The sequence below is a fragment of the Peromyscus leucopus genome, chromosome 2 (genome assembly GCF_004664715.2).
Source record: "Peromyscus leucopus breed LL Stock chromosome 2, UCI_PerLeu_2.1, whole genome shotgun sequence".
NCBI lineage: Eukaryota > Metazoa > Chordata > Mammalia > Rodentia > Cricetidae > Peromyscus > Peromyscus leucopus.
In genome coordinates, this window is record NC_051064.1 from 133,474,058 (window position 1) to 133,497,036 (window position 22,979).

The 22,979-nt window shown below is 45.6% G+C and overlaps 1 protein-coding gene across 1 annotated transcript; it reads left to right on the top strand.

The window, feature by feature from the left end:
* Positions 1–7,195: 7,195 nt before the first annotated feature.
* Positions 7,196–22,245, top strand: Rpa2 (replication protein A2). Its single transcript, XM_028888163.2, has 9 exons — positions 7,196–7,281; positions 7,457–7,563; positions 10,032–10,133; positions 12,850–12,963; positions 14,512–14,586; positions 16,791–16,907; positions 19,771–19,878; positions 20,206–20,300; positions 21,572–22,245. The coding sequence occupies exons 1-9, from the start codon at positions 7,272–7,274 to the stop codon at positions 21,654–21,656; spliced, it is 813 nt and encodes a 270-aa protein (XP_028743996.1). The 5' UTR covers positions 7,196–7,271; the 3' UTR covers positions 21,657–22,245.
* Positions 22,246–22,979: the final 734 nt, after the last annotated feature.

The following is a 22,979-nucleotide window of genomic DNA, read 5'->3' on the forward strand; positions in this document are numbered from 1 at the left end:
TGGTTTACTTATCATTCTTTTTGTTTTGTTGCTGTTATGGTTTACACCAGGATGAAACCCAGATCTTCACTCAAGCAAGACAAACTCAAGCCCCACGGCCTCCCAGCCACACCTCCACACTGAGGCACCTTGAACTTAATGAACAAAGGAGAAAACAGGTTGTATCAGGGATGCGGGGGTTAGTGAGGCAGAAGGAACAGCAGTGGAGAAGGGAATATGGATGGCAAGGGAGCCCCGATGAGTCGGGTATAACAGACTTGGCCTGAGGCTGGGAAAGCCGGCAGGGCCAGTCTGTGCTCAGATGTTTGAGCTGAGAGCTTTGGGGAGCCAGGAAGAGAGGCAGAGGCAAAACTGGGGCTGGTCCCGTGTTGTGGGGTCCCTGAAGGCATCCCTGCCTTCAAGGAAACAAACTTTGAAGAGGTAAGAATGAAAACTTGGTACAGCAGACTTGGTCAGTCGGACTGGATCCAAACTTCTAGAGTCCGATCCTGTGGTTTAATTTTCTTACACATTTAAATGGAGTAAGACTCCGGGGCGACCGTGTCCACGTGACAATTCTCATAACAAAGCTTCAGGAATGGCTACATCAAAATTCCCTTAGAAAACATCTGTTATAGCAAAGTACCTAAGACTTTTATCATAAGAATGAGTTCTGCTGGATGGTGCTGGCACACGCCTTTGATCCAAGCGCTTGGGAGGCAGAGGCAGGTGGACCTCTGTTAGTTCGGGCCAGCCTGGTCTATAGTGGAAGTTCCAGGACAGCCAGGGCTATGAAGAGAAACCCTGTCTCAAAAAAAACCACAAAAACTAAACCAAAACAAAAACCATATATATTTTATATATATATAATATATTTATTGATTATATATGATAGATATTATATACCTACAATATAATATGAATATTATATATTACATTTATAATGATATATACATATTTTTTGAACCAACAACCCCCGAGGAGTTCAAGGCTGGTTTCTTCAACAGAGAGAGTTTGAAGCCAGCCTGGACTACAGGAGATCCTGTGAAAAGAAAGCAAGGCAAGGACTGTAGCTCAGACTGCCTGCCCAGATTGCACAAGGCCCTGGGTACCATCCTCGGCACTGCACACGCAATAAAGAAAAGAAGCGGGAGAGGAGAACACCCTTTGTCCCTTGGAATGCTACAACTTGTCCTGTGAGCAGAGGACCAGCAGGGTTAAGTTCTATCCCCATGCAGACCCCTAAGTCACCCCGAGGAAGCTGGTATCAAAATAACCACCAAGTCTGAATTTTCTGTCTAGGTGAGAAAGAATGGAGCACAGAGACTGAGTGCTGTTGACGTGCTCACATTAAAGCAGGGTGACTGTCCCTTGAATCAGAAGTGATAGAAGGTGTCTAAGGCATGATGAGGTCAGCTCAGAAGGTGACCCATGGGACCAGCGACCAAGGAGCCAAGGGCTGCTACCGCCCCCAGAGATGAACAGGGAGTTAGCAACTACTAACTTAGAGTTGGAATGAGCATTAGGGGTAGAGAGGGCTCCTCCTAAACCTCTAGCAGCCTCTCCTCCCCACATCTTCTGGCCAGGTGCTGGACCTTCTCTTCAAATACTTCAAGCTTCTTTGTTAGTGTCCCCACAGGGCCCTATTCCTGTCACCACTGCTGACCCATAAGACATCATATGCACATAGAAGAGGCTCTTTCTGTTTAAGAGTGCTCTTAAACTGGGCGGCGGCGGCACACGCCTTTAATCCCAGCACTCGGGAGGCAGAGGCAGGCGGATCTCTGTGAGTTTGAGGCCAGCGTGGACTACAGAGCGAGTTCCAGGACAACAGAGAAACCCTGTCTCAAACAAACAAACAAACAGAGTGCTCTGAGAAGCTGAGGTGTAAGACAGACAGAGCCGGAGTTACACGGGTTGTGAGCTGCCCAGCACGGGTGCTGATGACCAGACTCAGGTCCTCGGCACAAGCCGTGAATTCTCTTAACCACTGGGCCACCACTCCCGCCACCCGAGTTTTTATAAAGCAGGGGTGTCTCCGCCCCAAACAGACACAGGTGGGGCTCAGAATGAATCTCGGGGAGTAGGGTTTCTGCCCCAACTCAGTCCTTGGACAGAGCCTGTTACCTCAGTGGTAATGGTTTTTCCTGGGCTGGACCCAGCTGGCTATCTCTATGCTGGGTTGACTGGAAAGGTAAGTGGATAAAAAGTCCGAGTGGTTTGGACTTGCTCAGCCTTCCATTAGAACACAGGCCTGGACCTTTAGGCCTGGCCCCATAGCCCGAGTCAGCTCTCTTTGGGACAGAGAGTTAGGAAGCAGTCTATGCTGTGAGTTCACAGCTCTCCTCCGTGCTCCCTGTCACGTGAGCTATCCTGAGCTAAATGATATGATGTGAAACATCCCGACAAGGCTTTTTAAAAATCAGACCTTTCTTTTGTTCTAGGATCAGTCTGAGACTTTTCAGGGGTTCTGGTCTAAAGATGAGTGTTCCCTCTAAAGAACTGCCTCTGCCCCTGCATCTCTCTCATAGTGCCCCCTCTCTCTTTCATTCATTCATTCACTCATTCTTTCTTTTTTTATTTTGAGACTTGATTTCTCTGTGTAGTCCTGGCTATCCTGCATCTCACTCTGTAGACCAGGCTGTCCTAGAACTCACAGAGATCTGCCTGCCTCTGCCTCCTGAGTGCTGGGATCAAAGGTGTATGGGCCACCACCACTACCTCTGCCACCCGCTCCACACACACACACTCATTCTCACTCTTAACAATGCCCCTCTCCAGGCTTTAGAGGGAAGCCTGTCCTTCCATAAGGTCCCACCATGCTTAGATCTCCAGACATAGTATTGTTTCTGTCTAGTGCTTCCTCCGACCTCACAGCATCATGACCTTGAGGCCCTTTCATCCATAAAGGTCATCCTGAAGCGGACTCTGTGTCAGTTTCCTTTGAGGACCAAGCTCTTGCTGCTATCTTACCCCCTTTTTAGCATCCCTTCTTCAAATGACCCCCAAGTATGTGCATGACTCTTAGCAAATGTAATCTCCACAATCCCCATCACTCTATAAGGGAAAAATCATATTGGGGTAAACTGACCGAAGAGTCAGATATGGCGGCTCATGCCTATAATCAAAGCGTCTGGGAGTCTAAAGCAAGAGGATGGCCATGAGTTTACAGATAGCCTAGGCTAAAATGTTGAGTTCCAGACTGACCTGTGCTATACAGTGTGAGCCTGTCTCAAAAAAGAAAGCAGCAGCCGCTAAGAGTCAAGTGCTCTCCAGGGTCATTTCCCATCTTCGTCTTCAGCCCCAGAACCTTAACTACACACAGAAGGCAAACACCTGGCGGCAACGTCCTTGTGGGAGTGGGCACAGGCAGCCCTCTGGTGCCAGTGACCTTTGACCACACGTGGCCTCTGAGCCTGTGGGAGAGCAGCCTGCAATTGTGGCAGATCTGGGGTTCAAGTCCACTGAGAGCTTACTCCAAGAAGGTGAGGAATGATGTCATTGGGAGTCAATCTACAAGAGCTGATATCTGGTCCCGGCTCTCAAACGCCCTTCCGAACTCATTCCTGAAGCTCCTCCTTCATTTGCTCATTATCAAATATTCAGTCAACTGCCTCTGCGTGCCTGACACACTGCCTGCAGGTGCAGGGGAACAGCAAGGAACAGCTGTTAGTGTAGGGACAGGAGCAGGCTTTGGACAGGTTCACAGGGCTGCCTTTACAGTTCCTAACTGGGATCCGCTCTCGGGATCATGAATTTCTTCCTCAAGGTCACAGGGAGGGGACACTAAAGGTCTTAGAGCACAGAAGTATAAGGGTCATAAGATAATTGTTAGGGAGATTGCAGAGATGGCCCCACAGTTGAGAGCATTGGCTGCTCTTCCATAGGACTTGGCTTCAATTCCCGCACCCACAGGATAGTTTACAACTGTCTGTAACCCCAAACCCAGGAATCTGATGCCTTCTTCTGGCCTCCATGGGCACCAGGCACACATGTGGCAAAACACCCACACACATAAAATAAGATTTTTTTATTTGAGACCGAGTCTCTCTACATAGCCTTGACGGTCCTGAAACTGAGCTCACAGAGATCTACCTGCCTCTGCCTCCAAACACTGAGATTAAAGGTGTGTGCCACTATGCCTGACTTAAAATAGGTTTGGTTGTTCTTAAAGAATAAATATATTTTTTCCGCAGTGGCTTACTGATCTTCCCTGCTGTCGGCCTACTTTTTTTATTTGTATCTCAAAAAGTGTAACATTTAGCAGGGCATAGTGCTGCATGCTTTAATCTCAGCACTTGGGGTGCAGAGGCAGGCACATCATGTGAGCTTGGGGCCAACCTGGTCTAAATGGGGAGTTCCAACCCAGCCAGAACTACACACTGAAACCTGAAACCCTGTCTTCTAAAGTGTGTGTGTGTGTTTCTTTTTCTCTTTTTATATCTTCTTTGGCTATTGGCCAGACCCTAAGAATCCTTGCCCTGAGACTTTGGACATTCCCATTCTTCTTTCTCTGAAGACCTTGCCCCATCCAGCGGTTCACCAACCTTCCTTGCTGAACCTTTCTTAAAACCTACCTCAAAAGGGATGGCTATCTGTCTTCCTCTTATCAATCTCCCTCCTCCTGAAACTATCGAGATTTTTAGCTTGTTTGCCTCTCTCAAATTATAATAAAATGATCCTTGAAGGAAAAACAACAAATCTTTTTGTTGCAGGATACCCTAAGCTGACCACAAATTCACGAGCCTCCAGGCTCAGCAAGTGCTGCCATTGTAGGTCTGCACCACCATACCCCACTAAAAATAACTGTCCAATGGTTACATTTAGGAGGCTCAACTTACACCACGCAAGATATGTGTGCACGCCCTCTAAGCAGGGCTTTCTAAGATGGCTTTAAGGATTCCACAGTGTGAGAGGTTAGAATGCTAACAGTGGTGGTACAGGTTTGTAATCTCAGCTACCAAAGATGAAAGCAGGGGCCGGAGAATGGCTGTTTAAGAACACTTGATCTTCCACAGGACCCAAGTTCAGTTCCCGATCCCCATGTCGGGTGGTTCACACCTGCCTGTGATTCCACCATCTTCCAGAAAGCACACACCCATATGGACACATGGATAAAGAATAAATAAAAGGAAGTTAGGAGCCAGACTGGGCAGTACAGGGTGCCTGTCACAAAAAGAAAAAGATGAGAAAAGGAGAAGGAAACCTCAGAAATTCTGAAGGTGGCCCAAGACCTTGCCCATTCCAGGCATATGTTCTTCCACTAAGCTACAACTGCAACATACACTTACAGATACACATATGCGTGGACACATACATACACATATTCATATAATTTTTTTGTTTATGTTAGAGACAGGGTTTCTCTGTGTAGCTCTGGCTGTCTTGAGAACTTGCTTGGTAGACCAGACTGGCCTGGATCTCAGAGATCCATCTGCCTCTGCCTCCCAAGTGATGGATTAAAGGCTTGTGCCACCACTGCCCAGCTACATATAACGTTTTAAAATTACATTCATTTGTCAAATGTGTGTGACATGGTGTGTATGTGGAAGACAAGACAATGTCCAGGAGATGGTACTCCTTGAGGAAAGGCCTCTCTGTTTCTGCGGTTTAGTGTGTTGCAGGCTAGCAGGCACAGAAGCCTCTATTTCAGCCTCCCATCTCGCCGAGGGAGTGCTAGGATTACAGATGTGCCATTGCATCTGGCTTTGTGTGTATTCAGTGTTTAGAACTCAGGTTGTCAGGCTTGCTCTCAAGCGATCTTTACATCTCTAGACTCTGTCCAGTGAACGGTTTTTTGTTTGTTTGTTTTTTGGTTTTCCTGAGACAGGGTTTCTCTGTGTAGTTTTGGCTGTTCAGGAACTCACTCTGTAGACCAGGCTGGCCTTGAACTCAGAGATCCTCCTGCCTCTGCCCACTGAGTGCTAGGATCAAAGGCATTCGCCACCACCACCCAGCTTAGGTTTCTTTCTTTTAAAACACTCATGAATGTGTATACCCCTGGCTACAAGTGTGTGTGTATGTGCACATGCGTGCGCGTAGAGGATAACTTTTGGGAGTTGTGAGGGACCAGCCTGACCCCATTTTAAGATTAGAAAGGTCTTATTACAAGGTTAAAATAAGTTTATTCCTGTTTTCTGTAAAACTTAAATTTTACCAGGTCTTGACCCATTTTCTGGAATTTGATGTGTTCCATACCCTGATCTCCACCCTGATAAGATGTTCTGCCAAATAATTTTGGAATGTGCAGCCAAGTTCCTATATAATCACAATTCCTCTGAAAATCCCCCAACCCTCGAAAACCCCCTATTCTTGCAGTTTTTTTTTTGGCTATATAAATCTCACTTTCTCCTGTGTTTGATTCTATTTTCTCAAACCCCTCTTTAGGGAGGTAGCCCTGTCTGACAGAAAATAAAGCTTGCTTAATTTGACCAAAGGATCTGGGTAAAGGTCTTTATTCTCATTTGGTGGGATTATCTGCCAAGCATCTCCTTCCACCCTGAAGATCTCAGGGATGCACCTCAGATAGTCTGGCTTGCTGAGCCATCTTGCTAGACCCCATGAGGTTTCTTAAAATTTCTGAGGCAGGGTTTCACTATGTAGTCCTGGCTGGCCTGGAATTCGCTATGCAGACCAGGCTGGACTCGAACTCACAGAGATGCTCCCGCCTCAGCCTCCTGAGTACTGAGATTAAATCGCCACACCTGGTGATTTTCATATCTTATAGAAAATAAATAACCCCACGAGGTCCTGTGGGGCTAGTACTGTGAGTCTCTGAGGTGTGCAAATAGCGTGTCACAACGGGGCGCCAACGTCGAAAGCGTGACTTGTACCACGGCCCCTAAAACTCAGCTTTGCCTGGAAACTGGCAGTTTGGCGGGCATAGGCTACCAAACATCGGAAGTGGTGTAGCCAGTCGCGCACTTGACAAGGCTGATTTTATACGCCCCGGAAATATTGCTTTGATTGGTTGACTTCTTGAAATACCGTCCTATCAGGGCTTTGCCCTCAGTAAAGGTGGCCACTGAGGCTTCCATCCCTTCTTGGGGCAGGACGCTTTTCTGAAGCGCGGCCCCGATACCGGAAAAAGCGGAAGAGTCGTGAGCCCTGATTGGCTGGGACGAGAAGTGTCTTGGGCGCTGATTGGCTCGCCCTTCGCGGGAAGGAGTTTGTGGCGCCAGTGTGTAAAGTAGATACAACGCCGCCACGCCGGAGCGGCGCCGAGTTCTGAAGTGTCCACAGAGCCCTCGGGACCGCATATCCCACGGGCTCCCTCCCAGGAAAAGACCAGGATGTGGAATAGTAATGGCGGGCGCGCGGGGGAGGAGGCGGGGAGCGGCGCGCGGGGGTCGGGACCGGGCCGGGGCCGGGGGGTGGCAGGGCCGCCGCGGCGACGCGTGAAGGCTGGGGCGGGGGACACCGAGGGAGCCCGCGGGGCGCCGCGCGGACGCTGAGAACTGTCGTCGCCCACGTCCAGGCGGATTCGAAAGCTTCGGCGGCTCCAGCTACGGCGGAGCGGGCGGCTACACGCAGTCCCCCGGCGGCTTCGGCTCGCCCACCCCGTCGCAGGCCGAGAAGAAGTCGGTACGTAGCGGGACGGCTCCGTGCTCATCTGTTTCCTCCCGACGTTCCTGACTCGTCCGTGAGAGGACGTGCGGGAGGGAGGGTGGCGCACTCGAACTTGCACACAAGCTGTCCGTTATCTGCCCCGTAGATAGACGGTGTAAAGAGAGAGATCCTTTTTTTTTTGCTAAAGCGTCGCGTGGCGGGTGTGCCGGGGTCGGCCGGGCCTCCTCTCCTGGTCCTAGTGCTTTCCACAGAGTTAACATGGTTCTGTTGTCAGCCCTCAGGCCACAGTTGGGACGGCTACGTCCTTGGACGGCAAGAGTCCACTGTGCTCCGGACAGACTTTGAGTTATTTCCTGTTGATGTCTAACAGGAAGAACACTGTCATCTTTAATCTGCTCTGCTTTTCCTGCCCTGTACATATCCCTTGTATGAGACTGAGAGTTTGGGGTATTGGTTTTGGAGACAGGCCCACAATATAGCCCTGGATGACCTGGAACTCGGAGATACACCTGCCTCTGACTCTGGTGCTGGGAGCAAAAGCGTGTGCCACCAGGCTCCATCCCTAACTGGGACTGGAGCGGCAGGTAGTCCTTGGAGGAGACTGACTGAATGTTTGCCCTTCACCTGTTCTTTACCCTTTTTTAATTTTTTTTGAAGTGCGATCTACCTCTGTTACCCAGGCTGGCTTTGAACCCATAGGGCTGGAGTGATCTTCCTGCCTTTCTGCCTCAGCTTCCCAGATAGCTGGGAACCATCCTGTCTGTTTCTGAAGGTTGAAATTACCGGTAAATGTTTTTCTTTTAGATTCTCACATAGGGCATTTCATTCTGTAATGTAGCAGCATGAGGTTTTGTTATTTACATTAGTGCTTCTGCAAAGTCAGAAATAGTGTTGAGTTGAAAGCTTGTCTTGTGTGATGTTTTGTTTGTTTTAATTTTGAGACAAGCTTTCACTAGCTGTGGGTAGCCTGGCACTTAACTCTGTGGAGACCATGAATTGGTGGCGATCGGTCCTATTTACCTGTCCTGAGTGCTGGATTTCAGGTGTCTACCACTTGGCTCAGCAACTCGTTATTATTTTTTTAAATTTGCTTATATATTTATTTCTGTGTTCTGCAGTTCAAGCTGGCATTGAACTCACTAGGTAGCTGATGATCTGCCTCTTCTTCCCAAGTGCTGAGATTGTAGACATACACCATTGTAGTTCTGTGGACTCTCAGGGCTTCTGCATGTTGAGGCACTCGACTGCCTCAGCCGCATGCATCTCAAGTACCAACCCTCCTCCCGCATGCCTGTCCTCCTTCTGTTTTTCTCCTGCAGTCCTAGACAAGCATTGAAGGCCTGGACTCATTAAGCCAGTGCTACACCACTGGACTGCATCTTTCCTTCATCCCCCGCTTGCTTACTTGCTTGCTTACTTGCTTGCTTACTTGTTTATTATTTTGGAGGGCTGCTCTTCCAGGGGATCTGGGCTTGATTCTGGCATCCAACCATCTGTAACGACCATCCCAGGGGATGTGACATTCTTTTAGCTTCCTCAGATACCAGACATGTACATGGTGTACGGACCCATACGTTGTATTAGCCTTCTAAGTAATTGCACCTGTAGCCATGATACCATTCCTGGCTCCTTTACTCATCTGTGTGTCACTCAGACTACTTCACACCAGTGATAGGCAAAATAAAAGTTACATTGCTGTGTGGAAGGGATGGTGCACACCTTTCTTTAATCCCAGAACTTGGGAGACAGGCAGGTAGATCTCTGAGTTTGAGGCCAGCCAGGTCTACACAGGAACCCTGTTTCAATAAACCAAAAACAGCCCAGCTCTGAGAGGTGATTTGTGTGTCTTCATTAAATGCTCTTTTGCTCACTGTGTCTTACTCTGCTCTTTTAAGATGGCCTGTGAGGCTAAACTCACCCCATTTTTCTACAGAGACGGCCATCTGTTTTATCAGGAAACCTGAACATCTCCTAAGTTCTTTTTTTGCTTGTTCTTTCTCAGGCCTTTACACAAAACTCTTGTCACCTCAGTGGTGTCTTGAACAGCTTGCTCTTGCTATATCTGATATGTGTTCTTTCTGCCCCCAACCCCAAGACAGGGTTGTAGACCAGGCTGACCTTGAACACTGAAAGGTTTGTTCTGAAGGCGGGCGTCCTGTGTTGTCCTGCTCTAGTTTGGCCTTTTCTTTGTGAACCCACAGTATAATGCAAACATCACCTGGAGTTCTAGCATCAGATCAGTATGGATTTGAATTTAAAAGTGTGGCATTTGCCATGTGTGGTGGCACACAATTTGAATCTTAGCACTTTGGATGGCAGAGGCAGAGGAATCAAATGCAGTATGTGTTAATTTTCTGACCTTGTTTTCTATCTCTGAAGTAAGGAGAATTTGGTTTTGAACATTCAAAGTGCTTGGCACATAGCAAATATTAAGTGACAATGTTATCTCTAGGGTTGACTTTATGCATACTTTTCCTTTTCAGAGAGTCCGAGCCCAGCACATTGTGCCCTGTACCATATCTCAGCTGCTTTCTGCTACTCTGACTGATGAAGTGTTCAAAATTGGGAATGTTGAGATTTCACAGGTATTTAAAATTGTGTGGAAGAAACACTTAGTTATAAGAAATCAGGGGTTGGAAAGATGGCAGTCCAAGCATGAGGACCAGAGATAAGATCCCAGTATCCTTCCAGGCCAGCCTGGGCTACAGAGTGATTCCAGGACAGCAAGAGCTGTTACAGAGAAATCCTGTCTTAAACCTCCCCCCTCCCCCCCAAAAAAATAAACACACACACAAAAGTGGGGGGGGGGGCGACGGGCAAAAGACTTGCTAAGTTTAAAAGTATATAGCCAGTAACATGCTCTGGATAAAAGTTCTTGGACTTTTTGCACAGTCTGATGCTCTCAGTTCAGTCTCCAGGTCCTACATTGGAAAAAGGACTAGTGTCCTAATATATCCTCTAACATCTGCATCATGACACATGTAACCCAACAGTAATCACTATATTTTTCTAAAAAGTATTTTTTATTTTTTGGTTTTTTGAGATAGGGTTTCATCTGTGTAACAGCCCTGGCTATCCTGGAGCTCACTTTGTAGACCAGGCTGGCTTCCAACTCTATCTCCCCAGTGCTGGAATTAAAGGTGTGAACTACCATGCTTGGCTTTTTTGTTTGTTTGCTTTTTGTTTTTGTTGTTGTTTGGTTTGGTTTGGTTTGGTTTTTGGTTTTTCAAGACAGGGTTTCTCTGTGTAGCTTTGGTGCCTGTCCTGGAACTCACTCTGTATCCTAGGCTGGCCTCGAACTCACAGAGATCCGCCTGGCTCTGCCTCCTGAGTGCTGGGATTAAAGGCATGCGCCACCACCGCCCAGCCATTGTTGGTTATTTTTTACTCTGTTGACTCTCTACTCTTTGTGGGGCCCTCCACCCAGCTCCCAAAATAACTACACACAGAAACTTGTTCCTGGCCTTAGCTTGGCTTGTTTCTAGCCAGCTTTTCTTTTTTAAGGTTTATTGATTTATTATGTATGCCAGAAGAGGGCACCAGATCTTATTACAGATGATTGTGAGCCACCATGTGATTGCTGAGAATTGAACTCGGGACCTCTGGAAGGGCAGCCAGTGAGCCATCTCTTCAGGCACCTAGCCAGCTTTTCTTTTCTTTCTTTCTTTTTTTTTTAATTAAATTTTTTTTTATATATCTTACATACCAACCACAGTTTCCCTTCCCTCATCTCATCCTGTTCCCTCCCCTCCACCTCCTTTCTACACCATGCGCACGCGCACACCCCATTCACTCCTCAGAAAGGGTAAGGCCTCCCATGAGAGTCAACAAAGTGTTGCATACCAAGTTGAGCAGCAGGACCAAGCTTCCCCCTGCATCAAGGCTGAGCAAGGCATCCCACTGTAGGGAATAGGTTCCAAAAAGCCAGCTCATGTGTCAGAGACAGATCTTGGTCCCACTGCTAGGGGCCCCACAAACAGACCAAGCTACACAACTGTCACTCACATGCAGAGGGCTTAGGTCAGTCCCATGCAGGTTCCCTAGCCGTCGGTCTGGAGTCTGTGAGCTTGGGTCAGCTGGCTCTGTGAGTTTCCCCGTTGTGATCTTGACCCTCCCTTGCTCGTATAATCCCTCCTTCCTTTCTTCAACTTGATTCCTGGAGCTCAGCCCAGTGCTTGGCTGTGGATCTCTGCATCTGCTTCCATCAGTTACTGGATGAAGGTTCTGTGATGACAATTAGGCTGGTCTTACCTTTGTAGTGGTAAGAACTAGTGGTTGGCTGCTCTGCTTCTCTGACCTTTCAACTTTTACCCTGACATTTGTGTGGTTTTGTTTGTTTATTTGTTTGTTTGTTTTTGGTTTTTCAAGACATAGTTTCTCTGTGTATCCCTGGCTGTCCTGGAACTCACTCTGTAGCCCAGGCTGGCCTAGAACTCACAGAGATCCGCCTGGCTCTGCCTCCCGAGTGCTGGTATTAAAGGCTTGCGCGACCACCGTCCAGCTCACCCTGGTATTTGGTTCTGGGTTTCTTATTAAAAGACCACCTGTGAGTCAAACAACATTCCTGCCTAGCTATTGGCCGTTTAGCTTTTTTTTTTTTGGAGCTGAGGACGGAACTCAGGGCCTTGCGCTTTCTAGGCAAGTGCTCTACCACTGAGCTAAATCCCCAACCCCTAATAAGGCATTATATTATATTTATTTATTAATTTTTTTGTTTTTTTGAGACAGGGTTTCTCTGTAGCTTTGCACCTTTCCTGGAACTTACTCTGTAGCCCAGGTGGGCCTTGAACTCACAGAGATCCACCTGCCTCTGCCTCCTGAGTGCTGGGATTAAAGACATGTGCCACTACTGCCCGGCTCTGTTCAGCTCTTTATTAGACCAGTCAGGTGTTTTAGACAGGCAAAGTAACACAACTTCACAGACTAAACAAATGCAATATAAAAGAATGTAACACATCTTTGCATCATTAAATAAATGTTCCACAGCATAAACAAATGTAATATATCTTGAAATAATATTCTACAACAAGCCTTGCTCACTCAGATAAATAAAAACTGATAAATTTTTGGACTGGGCATGGTACCTCACACCTGTAATCTCAGCACTCAAGAGGCAGGCAGGAGAATTACCACAAATGTGAGGCCAGTCAGGTCCTTGAAACAAGCTTTAGGCCTGGCAGGGCTGCATAGTGAGACTATCTCAAGAAATTTTTTTTTTCTAATTGATTGTGTTTATATGTACATCTTGCTTTGGTTTTCAGGAAAATCAGACATTTTTGTTTGTTTTCTTTTTCTAATCAGGTCACTATTGTGGGAATAATCAGACATGCAGAGAAGGCTCCGACCAATATTGTTTATAAAATAGATGATATGACTGCTGCACCCATGGATGTTCGCCAGTGGGTTGACACAGATGTAAGTGTCTTGTATCAAGGTGAACTACTTCGGGACTTTGGATGTTCAGCTTTTCAGTTTAACCTTTTGAAGCATTTTCTTAGTGTAAAAATACATGAGCAAAATACCAAAGGTAACTCCAAAGATGAGAATGCAATAGATTTGACCACATAAAAATTTAAAACCACCTAAAATACTGTGTAAGATTTAAAGGCGAGTGACAGAAGACAGTAAAAAGTAAATTCTCTGAGAAAAGCATTTTCTTTTGGTCATCACTGTCCCTAACACCTAGAATAGTGTCTATCACACAGTGGGCCTTGAATAAATACTGCTTAAATGAATGGGAAGCATACTGGGACATACTGAAAGAGTTTAATAAAAAGCTCTGCAAAGTAAAAACAAGTACTACACCTTAGACAATGAGCAGAGACAGATACATAGGTCATTTATAAAGGACCAGATAAAAATGGCAGTAATGATACAGGCCAGACTTAGTAAGCATTGGAAATGAGTGACAGTTTCTAATTTGGGTCAGAGTAGTCCTAGCCCTGTGTTTGTGACATCTAGAAAATAACCATTTGTTGATTTGTCATTTCTTTTTTTTTTTTTTTTTTTTTTTTTATTTAATAAGGAAATGGCTACTATAGCAGAACCAATTGATACAGTATGAGTATGAACATGTGATTGCTGATGTCATTTTAACCAAAGCTCTCACCCTGTTTACTGAAAGCACTCCCTTAGTATAATAAAGATAATTTTACCTCATGTACTGAAATAAAAAAAATTGACCTTGCTGGGCGTGGTGATGCAAACCTTTAATTCCAGCACTTGGGAGACAGAGGCAGGTGAATCTCTGAGTTCGTGGCCAGGCTGATCCTACAGAGCAAGTTCCAGGACTGGCAGGACTACACACACACACACACACACACACACACACACACACACACACACACACACGACCTGTCTTACAACACCAAAAAAAAAAAAAAGTGTTGACCTACAAATCTACTTTCAGGAATTTATATTAAGGAGACAAAGATGTGTACTAAGATTTAGTTTAAGGGTGTTGACCAGACAGGATGCAGGAATGACTCAGCAGTTAAGAGCATTGGTTGCTCTTCCAGAGGACCTGAGTTCAATTCTCGGCACCCACGCTAAAAAAAAAAAAAAAGACTGTTGATTAGTCTGGTGTGGTGGCTCATGCCTGTTTATACTCCATTAAGTTAGCTGAATCTGAAGGATTGCTGTAAGTTCTAGACGATTGTGAGTTAATAGTTCCAGAATAGCTGGACTACTTATTTAATTTAGAGGACCCAGTCACACACACACCTTAAAACAGACAGTAGCAAAAGAACTGGGCGTTCTGTTCCCGTACCAAATAAGCTGGGTATGGCAGCAAAGCAGGCCTGTGCTCTAGTACTTGGGAGACAGAGGCAAGAAGATCAGAAGTTCACGGTCAGCCTTGGCCGTGTATTAAGTCTGAAGTTGAACCTGTGTTACATGAGACCTTATCAAAAAAATCAAAAGTAAGTAAAAGACGTAGTGATGTGTTTGTATTTTATCTGTCAGGATGCCAGCGGTGAGAACACCGTGGTTCCTCCGGAAACGTACGTGAAAGTGGCCGGCCACCTCAGGTCCTTCCAGGTGAGGTCAGACGGCAGCTTCCCAGGCTGGGCGTGGCTTGGGTGAAGACCTCAGTTTGTGTCCTCTGGACCAAAGAAACCAGAGTCACCAGACTTGGAAATCACACCTATAACCTCAGCACTCTCATGGAGAAAAAGGAGGGGGAGACAGGTCCTGGAAAGCTCACAAGCAGGCTGGCTTGACATACACATTGATGAACAGGAAGAGAACCTGTCTCAAGGTAGAAGGCTAGACCAACACTCAAGATTGTCCTCTGATTTACACATATGAGCTATGGCATGCAAATGCCTGTAGTTATGAACACGAATATACTCATCTTTAGATTTTAAAAGATGGTTGCTTTAAGATATTGGCACAAAGCAGGACATTGTGGCACGGGCCTTTAACCCCAGCACTTGGGAAGTAGAGGCAAGCAGATCTGAGTTCAAGGCCAGCCTGGTCCTAGATAATGAGTTCCAGTGTTTTTGTTTTGTTTTGTTTACTTTATTCCAGGCAGTTTTTCTGTGTAACAAACAGTCCTAGTTGTCCTGGAACTCCATTTGTAGACCAGGCTGGCCTCAAACTCACAAAGATCTGCTTGCCTCTGCCTCCCGAGTGCTGGGATTAAAGGTGTGCGCCACCACTACCCGGCTCAAGTTCCAGTGTTAATAGTAAGACCTGGCTTCAAAAACAACAAAAAAGTTTCCTGCCAGGTGGTGGTGATGCATGTCTTTAATTCCAGCACTCATGAGGCAGAGGCGGTCAGATCTCTGAGTTCAGTGCCAGCCTGGTCTACAGAGTGGGTTCCAGGATATCCAGGGCTGTTAAACAGAGAAACCCTGTCTCCAAACAAAAAAAAAAATTTTTTTTTTTATTTTTTACATGAAGCATTTCTGAATTTATGTCATTAGGAAAATACATTCAATGGGAAGATATTTTGTTCTCTTCATTGAGAGGAAGTAGCTAAGTTTTTTTTTTTTTTTTTTTTTTTTTTGGTTTTTTTTCGAGACATGTTTCTCTGTGTAGCTTTGCCTTTCCTGGACTCATTGGTAGCCAGGCTGGCCTCGAACTCACAGAGATCCGTGCTCTGCTCCAAGTGCTGGGATTAAGGTGTGCGCACACCGGTCGAAGTAGCTAAGTTTTTATCTTTAAACAGACATTGAAGCCACATGTGGTGGCACATACCATTATTCTCAGTACCCAGGAGGCAGAGGCAGATAAATTTTCAAGTGTGAGGGACCTTGAGTTCTTGAGTTAAAATCACCAGGAGCTGTGTAAAAGCCAGGTGCATAGCAGCAGCCTCTGTAATGCACCCATGGAGAGTTGGGAGACAGAATCCCTAGAAGCTGTGGACCTACCTAGTCAGGTGAATATAATAGGAAAACCGCCTCTGTCTTTTTTATTTGTTGGTTTGTTTATATTATCAGCTTGATAAAGTACAAATTCTTATCCTAATAGTGAAATGTTTCACCGAGGCTTGCCCACTGATTGAGTAATACCAAAACTTATAAGCCACAGTCATTCTAGGCTCCCCCCTGCTGTGTAGCTTCCCTGGTTCTGTGGGTTGCAGTCTGATTGTTCTTTGCTTTATATCTAGTGTCCACTTATGAGTGAGTACATACCATGTTTGTCCTTCTGGGTTTGGGTTATTGCACTCAGGATGATATTTTCTAGTTTCATCCACTTGCCTGCAAATTTCATGCTGTCATTGTTTTTCTCTGCTGAGTAGTACTCTATTGTTTCTTAATCCATTCTTCAGTTGACAGGCATCTAGGTTGTTTCCAGGTCTGGCTATTAGGAATAGTGCTGCTATGAACATAGTTGAGCATGTATCTTTGTGTTATGATTGAGCATTCCTTGGGTATATGCCCAAGGGTAGTATGGCTGGGTCTTGAGGTAGATTGATTCCCAGTTTTCTGAGAAACCGCCATACTGATTTCCATAGTGGTTGTACAAGTTTGCACTCCCACCAGCAGTGGAGGAGTGTTCCCTTTGCTCTGCATCCTCTCCAACACAGACTGTCATTACTGGAAAAGCATGTCTATCTTGAGGTGGGAAGTGAAGACCAACACCTAGGTCTGTCTTCTGACCTCCCTCACGTACACAGTATGTTACAGGCATTTTCCCCAAAATTGAAAAAATACAGCTAAGGGGAAAAGCCAGTGGTTTGTCCAGAAAATGACTTGAATATTTTTGTCTTCTGCTTACATTTTCTTCTTTAATAGAACAAGAAGAGCTTGGTAGCCTTTAAGATCATTCCCCTGGAAGATATGAATGAGTTCACTGCACATATGCTGGAGGTGGTCAATTCACACATGATGCTCAGCAAATCCAACAACCAGGTGAGCTGCAGTCAGCTTTTTCCCTTTTCTGGGAAAACAAACGTTATTATTTGTATTTATTTACATGTGTTTATGTAAATGTATGTGATTGTGTGAGGGTACCTTCAGAGGCCAGAAGAGAGCATGGGATCCCCTGCAAGTAGGGTTATAAGCAGTTGTTTGCCACCTGGCATGCATGCTGTTTTTAAAAATGATAGGTGGTACTGGTTACTGTGCTGAAGGGTCACGAGCCACGACAAAACCCAGTATCAGAGCTTTATTGGGGTGGGGACGGGGACAAAAGAACCAGGCCTGGGGAAGAAGCACTTGCAAAGAGGGGTGGGGGGTCAGGAGAGAGGAGGATTCTGTGTTCGGGTTTTTAAGGTGCAGGTGGGCTTAACGGAGCTATGCCACTCATACGCAGATTGCGTGATTACACACTGCATTGATGATATAAGACCCCTTGCACATGTGTGGCCACACAGCTGGAGGAGCGGCAGTATCCTAACACATGCTGGGAACCAAATTCAGGTCCTCTGGAAGAGCTGAAAGGGCTCTAACTGTTGAGTCATCTCTCCAGCCCCATAGAAGCTATTCTATTCTGGCTTTATTTCATTATGTTTAGAATATTGAACACACACCACCACATATAAATCCCCCCCAAAAAAAAAAAAATTTACTTAGGTCCTCAGAACATTTTCTCCCTGAGCTTTGCCTTTTTTTTTTTTTTAAGTCTAAATGAGACACTCATTGTTTCCTAGAGTTTTGTGTTCTTTCTCACCTAGTACTTCCAAGAAAGCTGAGCAAAAATTCTCAAACTAGATAGCTTTTGCTTCTAGGCTCTACATTATAATAGCATCTCAAACGTGGACATTTAATGAACGTTTGTTGACTGGATAATGTACTAATGCTTTAACCTTACAGGATAGATTTGCTGCTCTGTCATTCAGTGCAGTAGAGATAACACTTAAAGAATGTACTGCAAAGATGAAGGGACATGTATTGGAAATAGCAGTTGCTGTTACAGTTGGGGAGGGTCAAAAGCTGAAGCCAAGTGATTGGTTAGTTGGCTCATTTGATATAGTGCTTAAGGACATGAATTTGACCCCAAGAACCTTTGGGGGAAAGCAGAACATGGACTAATGAAGGGTAAAGGCAAATGGCCAACCTAACTATCTTGAGTTTGATCCTGAAACCCACATGATCAAAGGAGAAAACTGTTCTCTGTGTTCCATATACGTGCCATAGCATGCAATGTCCCCCACACAACACACACACAAATGTTTTTTTTAAAGGTTTTTGTTTTTGTTGTTGTTGTTTTAATCAGGACATGGTGGCATGTGCTTGTAATCCTAGTGCCGAGAGGCAAAAACAGGAGCGTGTCTGGGAGCTTACTGGCCAACCAGCCTAGCATGCTTGTCAAGTTCTAGCCAGTGAGAGGCCCTATCTCCAAAAGGGAAGAAGGGGACACAATGGGTGACACTTGAGGAATGACAGTCGAGGTTGGCCTCTGGCCTCTGTGTACACAGGCTAAGCCAAGAAGGAAGCAAAGACGAGCTCGGCTTGGTGGATAAGGCACATGTAACACAAGCCTGTAGTCCTAGCACCTGAGGACCGATGCAGGTGGATCTCAGATGAGAGAAGTCAGCCTGGGCTGTCTAGACTGGGGGAGAAACAGCTGGAAAAGTATAGCTTTTGACTAGATGTTAGTCATGCATTCTTGGTCAGAGTGTTTTATATCCTTTGTACAGCAGAGAGAGCCACTTAGTAAGTTTTCAAGTGAGGAGGACATAAAGACCAGAACTTAGGAGTTGTAGTAATGGGAGGATTGATTAGAGTTCAAAAGGCGAGGTTGAGCCTGAACTGTCAGTCAGGAGACTGGGGTGAGGAGGGTCAATCTGATTAATAGATGGTAGAAATTAATAATTGTGAAAAGTAAAAGAATGGAGACTCAAAGATGGATTAGTTCTGCTAATGGGTCTGCTGATTGAGGTGAATTATATCGAAAAGCAACCTTAGAGAGGAAAGAAAGATTTAATTCATAAGTCTCTGATTCCTAGGTGGCTACCAGTAGTGAAGATTTGTGGCCTAGAAAGAGGTCTGGGAGAGGCAGACGGATCTCTGTGAGTTCAAGGCCAGCCTGGTCTACAGAGCGAGATTCAGGAAAGGCGCAAAGCTACACAGAGAAACCCTGTCTCAAAAAACCAAAAAAAAAAGAAAAAAAAAGAAAGAAAGAGAGGGAAAGAGAGAAAAGAAAGAAAGAGGTCTGGGATGGGATCCTGAGGGGAACTTGTTAGCCTTTGGAGATGGGGCAAATGAATGGTACTGAGAAGGTACAGTTTGAGTAATTGGGAAGCCAGAGAATTTGGTGTGAAGAAGTCGTGGGGGAGGGGACAATGGTCAGCAGTGTCTGCTGCTAGCTGCTGATGGATAAGTCATGGGTGGCTTTGGTAGAATTGGATTCAGAGGAGTATTTGAGGTAATCCTGATAGTGGTAGGCAGAGAAAGGAGTTACTAAAAAGAGGGTGGAGCAACTGTGCCCCCTTTCTTCATCGTGTTTCGAATTGAACCCACAGCCTTATTGCACCTGCAGGCAAGCCTAAGTTCTTTTGTCTCCCAGTGATGATTCATAATAAGTGCTTGCTTGAATGGTTCTCAATGAAATCATAACTTGCACATGAAATCGCAAAGCCAGAAGTATCCTTTTCAGGGGAGAGAGATTATGTGCTTCAGGAGGTTATTTTACTTTCCTCTCTGAAACGTTTATTGTTATAGCTTTCCTATATAAACAGTTTCTAGGAAAACATTAAATTGTGTCTTGCTGTTTATTAGCAAGTTATTTGAAGTAGGCTTTTCTAATGTTCTGAACTTGTTCTTAATTCAGCTTTCAGCAGGGAAACCACCTATCAGCAACCCGGGAATGGGTGAGCCAGGAAACTTCAGTGGGAATAACTTCATGCCAGCAAATGGCCTCACTGTGATCCAAAACCAGGTAAGATGCCTATTTCCCCTGTGAAGCATAGGCAGGCCTATATTTTGTTACTGCTTAAATGATTTAAATTATCTTGGTGCCTGTTTCACACCAACACCCTCTCCCCCTTTTAGTGTGTGTCTGTGTTTGTGTCCGTCCATCCTTTCTTGTCCATGTGTCCACATGGCCTGATACCAGTGGAGGCTAGAGAGGCTACAAACCCAGGTTCTCTGCAAGTGCTCCTCCTGAGCCATCTCTCCAGCCCTTCTTTTTGCTTATGTAGGGACTCAGGTTTACTTAAGTAAACTGATTCAGAGTAGTTGCTAAAGTCGTTATTTGAACTGTCAGGTGCTGAATTTGATCAAGGCTTGCCCAAGACCAGAAGGATTGAACTTTCAGGATCTCAGGAACCAGCTCCAACACATGCCTGTACCCTCAATCAAGTAAGTGTTGCTGTCCATGACTTAGAGGTCCAGAATTGTACTGGTCTATTTGCTAATAATGAGAAGTGAGTGTAAAAGGTAAAGCTGGAGCTGGGTTTGGTGGTACTCACCCGTGGTCTCAGCACTTGAAAGAGGATCAGGAGTTCAAAGCCAACCTGGACTGCATGAGACCCGCACCAAAAGAAGAAAGGAAAGTGGTCAACTGCAGCCTGTTGAGGGGAATTGATCAGCTATGACAGATTTCCAAAGGACATAGAGGTGGCGCTGTTGCACCACTTGCTGATGTGTTCTGGATCTGAAGGCACTGGGCGGTCCTGCTTTGACCTGATTGCTGTTTTAGGCAGCAGACTCCTGGCTCCATTGCAGTGAGCTGAGATGGACTATATAAGTAGATGGTGCTCAGGGTTCTTGAGTTCGAGGCCAGCCTGGTCTATATAGCAAGTTCCAGGACAGCCATGACTACATAAAGAGACCCTGTCTCAAAACAAAACAAAAGCCCATTTAATAATTATAGGCCTAGCCGGTGCATGCCTTTAATCTAAGCACTTGGGAGGCATGGGAAGGTGGATCTCTGAGTCTGAGGCCAGTCTGGTCTACAGAGCAAGTGCCAGGACAGCCAGGGCTGTTTGTTACACAGAGAAACCCTGTCTTGGGGAAAAAATTGTACGTCTAGATAGAAAAGAAATGCCCAAATCAGTTTCCTATTCCTGTGCTGTAAAGTGGTGATAGATAGTGCCCATCTCAGAGTCACTGGAGATAAGGTAAGAATCACTGGGTAAATTCTGCCTGTCACTAAACATGTCACTGTCTGAGGACCCGAGGATCTGGAGGAGTTACTCTTTCTGAATGACCTTTCCCTTCCTGTTTCTCTGCTGCCCACAGGCAGGGCAAAAAGCATTTCAGTGTGATTCTGGGGCCTGAATGCAGGGAAGGCAGACTTAGACCCCTGTACACAGTAGGGATTTCATGTGCAAGCTGACTATGGCTTCGGGTCCTTGTGTCAGCTACATTGGCATTTTAAATGGAGCTCTATTCCTTTTGAAATTTGAGCCTGGGATCTTGAGGCAGCCCTGGTAGCCCTTGTCTGCATGGATAATCTCAATCCTGAGGTTTAATTGGCTTTTCTCTGCAAGAGGCTTCTATGAACAAAATCACTGAGTAATTCTTAGTTAGGATAGGAAATGAAAAACAAGTGACGTCTGCTTATTTAGCTATATTCAAAAGGCACTGATTTTAATATGGGGACCCCCCTCCTTTTTTTTTCCTTCTAGGCAAGCAGTGGATTTTCTGTGCAATGAAGGGCACATTTATTCTACTGTGGATGATGATCACTTTAAATCTACAGATGCAGAGTAACTAGAGTTCATTAGGTACTTGAACTGTTTCCTGTTTTTCTGTCATCTGTTGTCTCCAGCTCTATAGGTTTTGGCCAGTGGCTTCTAGGACAGAATTTTCATTGAGGAGGTCTCATCCTATGTCCTCTTGAAACTCACTGCTGTTCTGTTTTGTTGTTTAGAGGTTCAAAAGGAAATAGACAGTTGAGAAGGAAGTAAACCAGGGTGGGATTCCAGATAAGCTAGTCAGGACTCCAGGCTGGATGGACGGGATTGAAAGAGGAACACAACCCAGAGAGCAGGGCAGAACTGCGTTATGCTTGGGAGCTTCTGTTCTTGAAAGGCTTCCTGTTGAGGTGATGAATAATAATAGGGCCACAGGCCACAAAAAGAACCCACTACCTTCTGCCTATTTTTGTTTCCCACTCTGGTCTGTGGTGTTACTTTCAAAATTGCACTTTCCTTCCCCTTGTCTTGCCCACGGCTAAAAGTGGTTTAAGTGAGCATGAGGTTCTGGTGTGGGGCCTCACAGGGCAGAGGGGAAGAAATGTTACTGCATTGTTTGTAATATAAATGTCCATATGTTTAATAAAACAGTTTGGTGTAATCGCTTTTGAGATGTTACTGGTTTTTCACATTTACAGGGGTATATTTTCCCTCTCTGTGTGTACAGAGTCCCTCATCTTCTGCTGTGCATTGCAGGGATCCAACTCAGATCATCAGGCTTATCTCCTCAGGGCTTTGATGTGCAGCGCATGTGGCATTGCCATGAAGGATGATGAATAGACCTTGGGCTAGGGTTATTCAGCCCCTGGCAGCACTGACGACTGGGGCCTTTAGTGGTGGTGCTGACAGTATGTGATCGTGTAACTGAGTTGGCTGTCTGCTGAGAGACTTCACAGAGGCTGTTCTTGTGGTAGAGGAAATGAGTTCACAGAAGTCAAAGGTAAATGATGTCTTGGATGAAAACTAACTTGGGGATGGAATTCATAATGTAGAACCTGCAAATAACTGCTCACTTCTAAATGAGCTCTCACCCTGATTGCTGATGGTGAACATCTGGTGGTTTGCTAGACAGAGTCGTTAGAGCCACACCATAGGTAAGGGTCAGCTAACCAGTTATATTAATAGTTAGGGATCCATTCTTAGACAAAGGGGATTACTGAGAACAAGAAAAAACAAGACAGCCGGGTGTGGTGGCGCACACCTTTGATCCCAGCACTTGAGAGACAGAGACAAGAGGATCTCTGTGAGTTCAAGGCCAGCCTGGACTACAGAGTGAGTTCCAAGATATAGGCTCCAAAGCTACACAGAGAAACCCTGTCTCAAAAAACCAAAAAACAAA

Excerpts from the sequence above, each read along its gene's own strand:
- Rpa2 (XM_028888163.2), top strand. Across the intron at positions 10,134-12,849 it reads GGAATGTTGAGATTTCACAG|GTCACTATTGTGGGAATAAT; the intron begins GTATTTAAAATT and ends TTTTCTAATCAG. Across the intron at positions 16,908-19,770 it reads TCAGCAAATCCAACAACCAG|CTTTCAGCAGGGAAACCACC; the intron begins GTGAGCTGCAGT and ends TTCTTAATTCAG.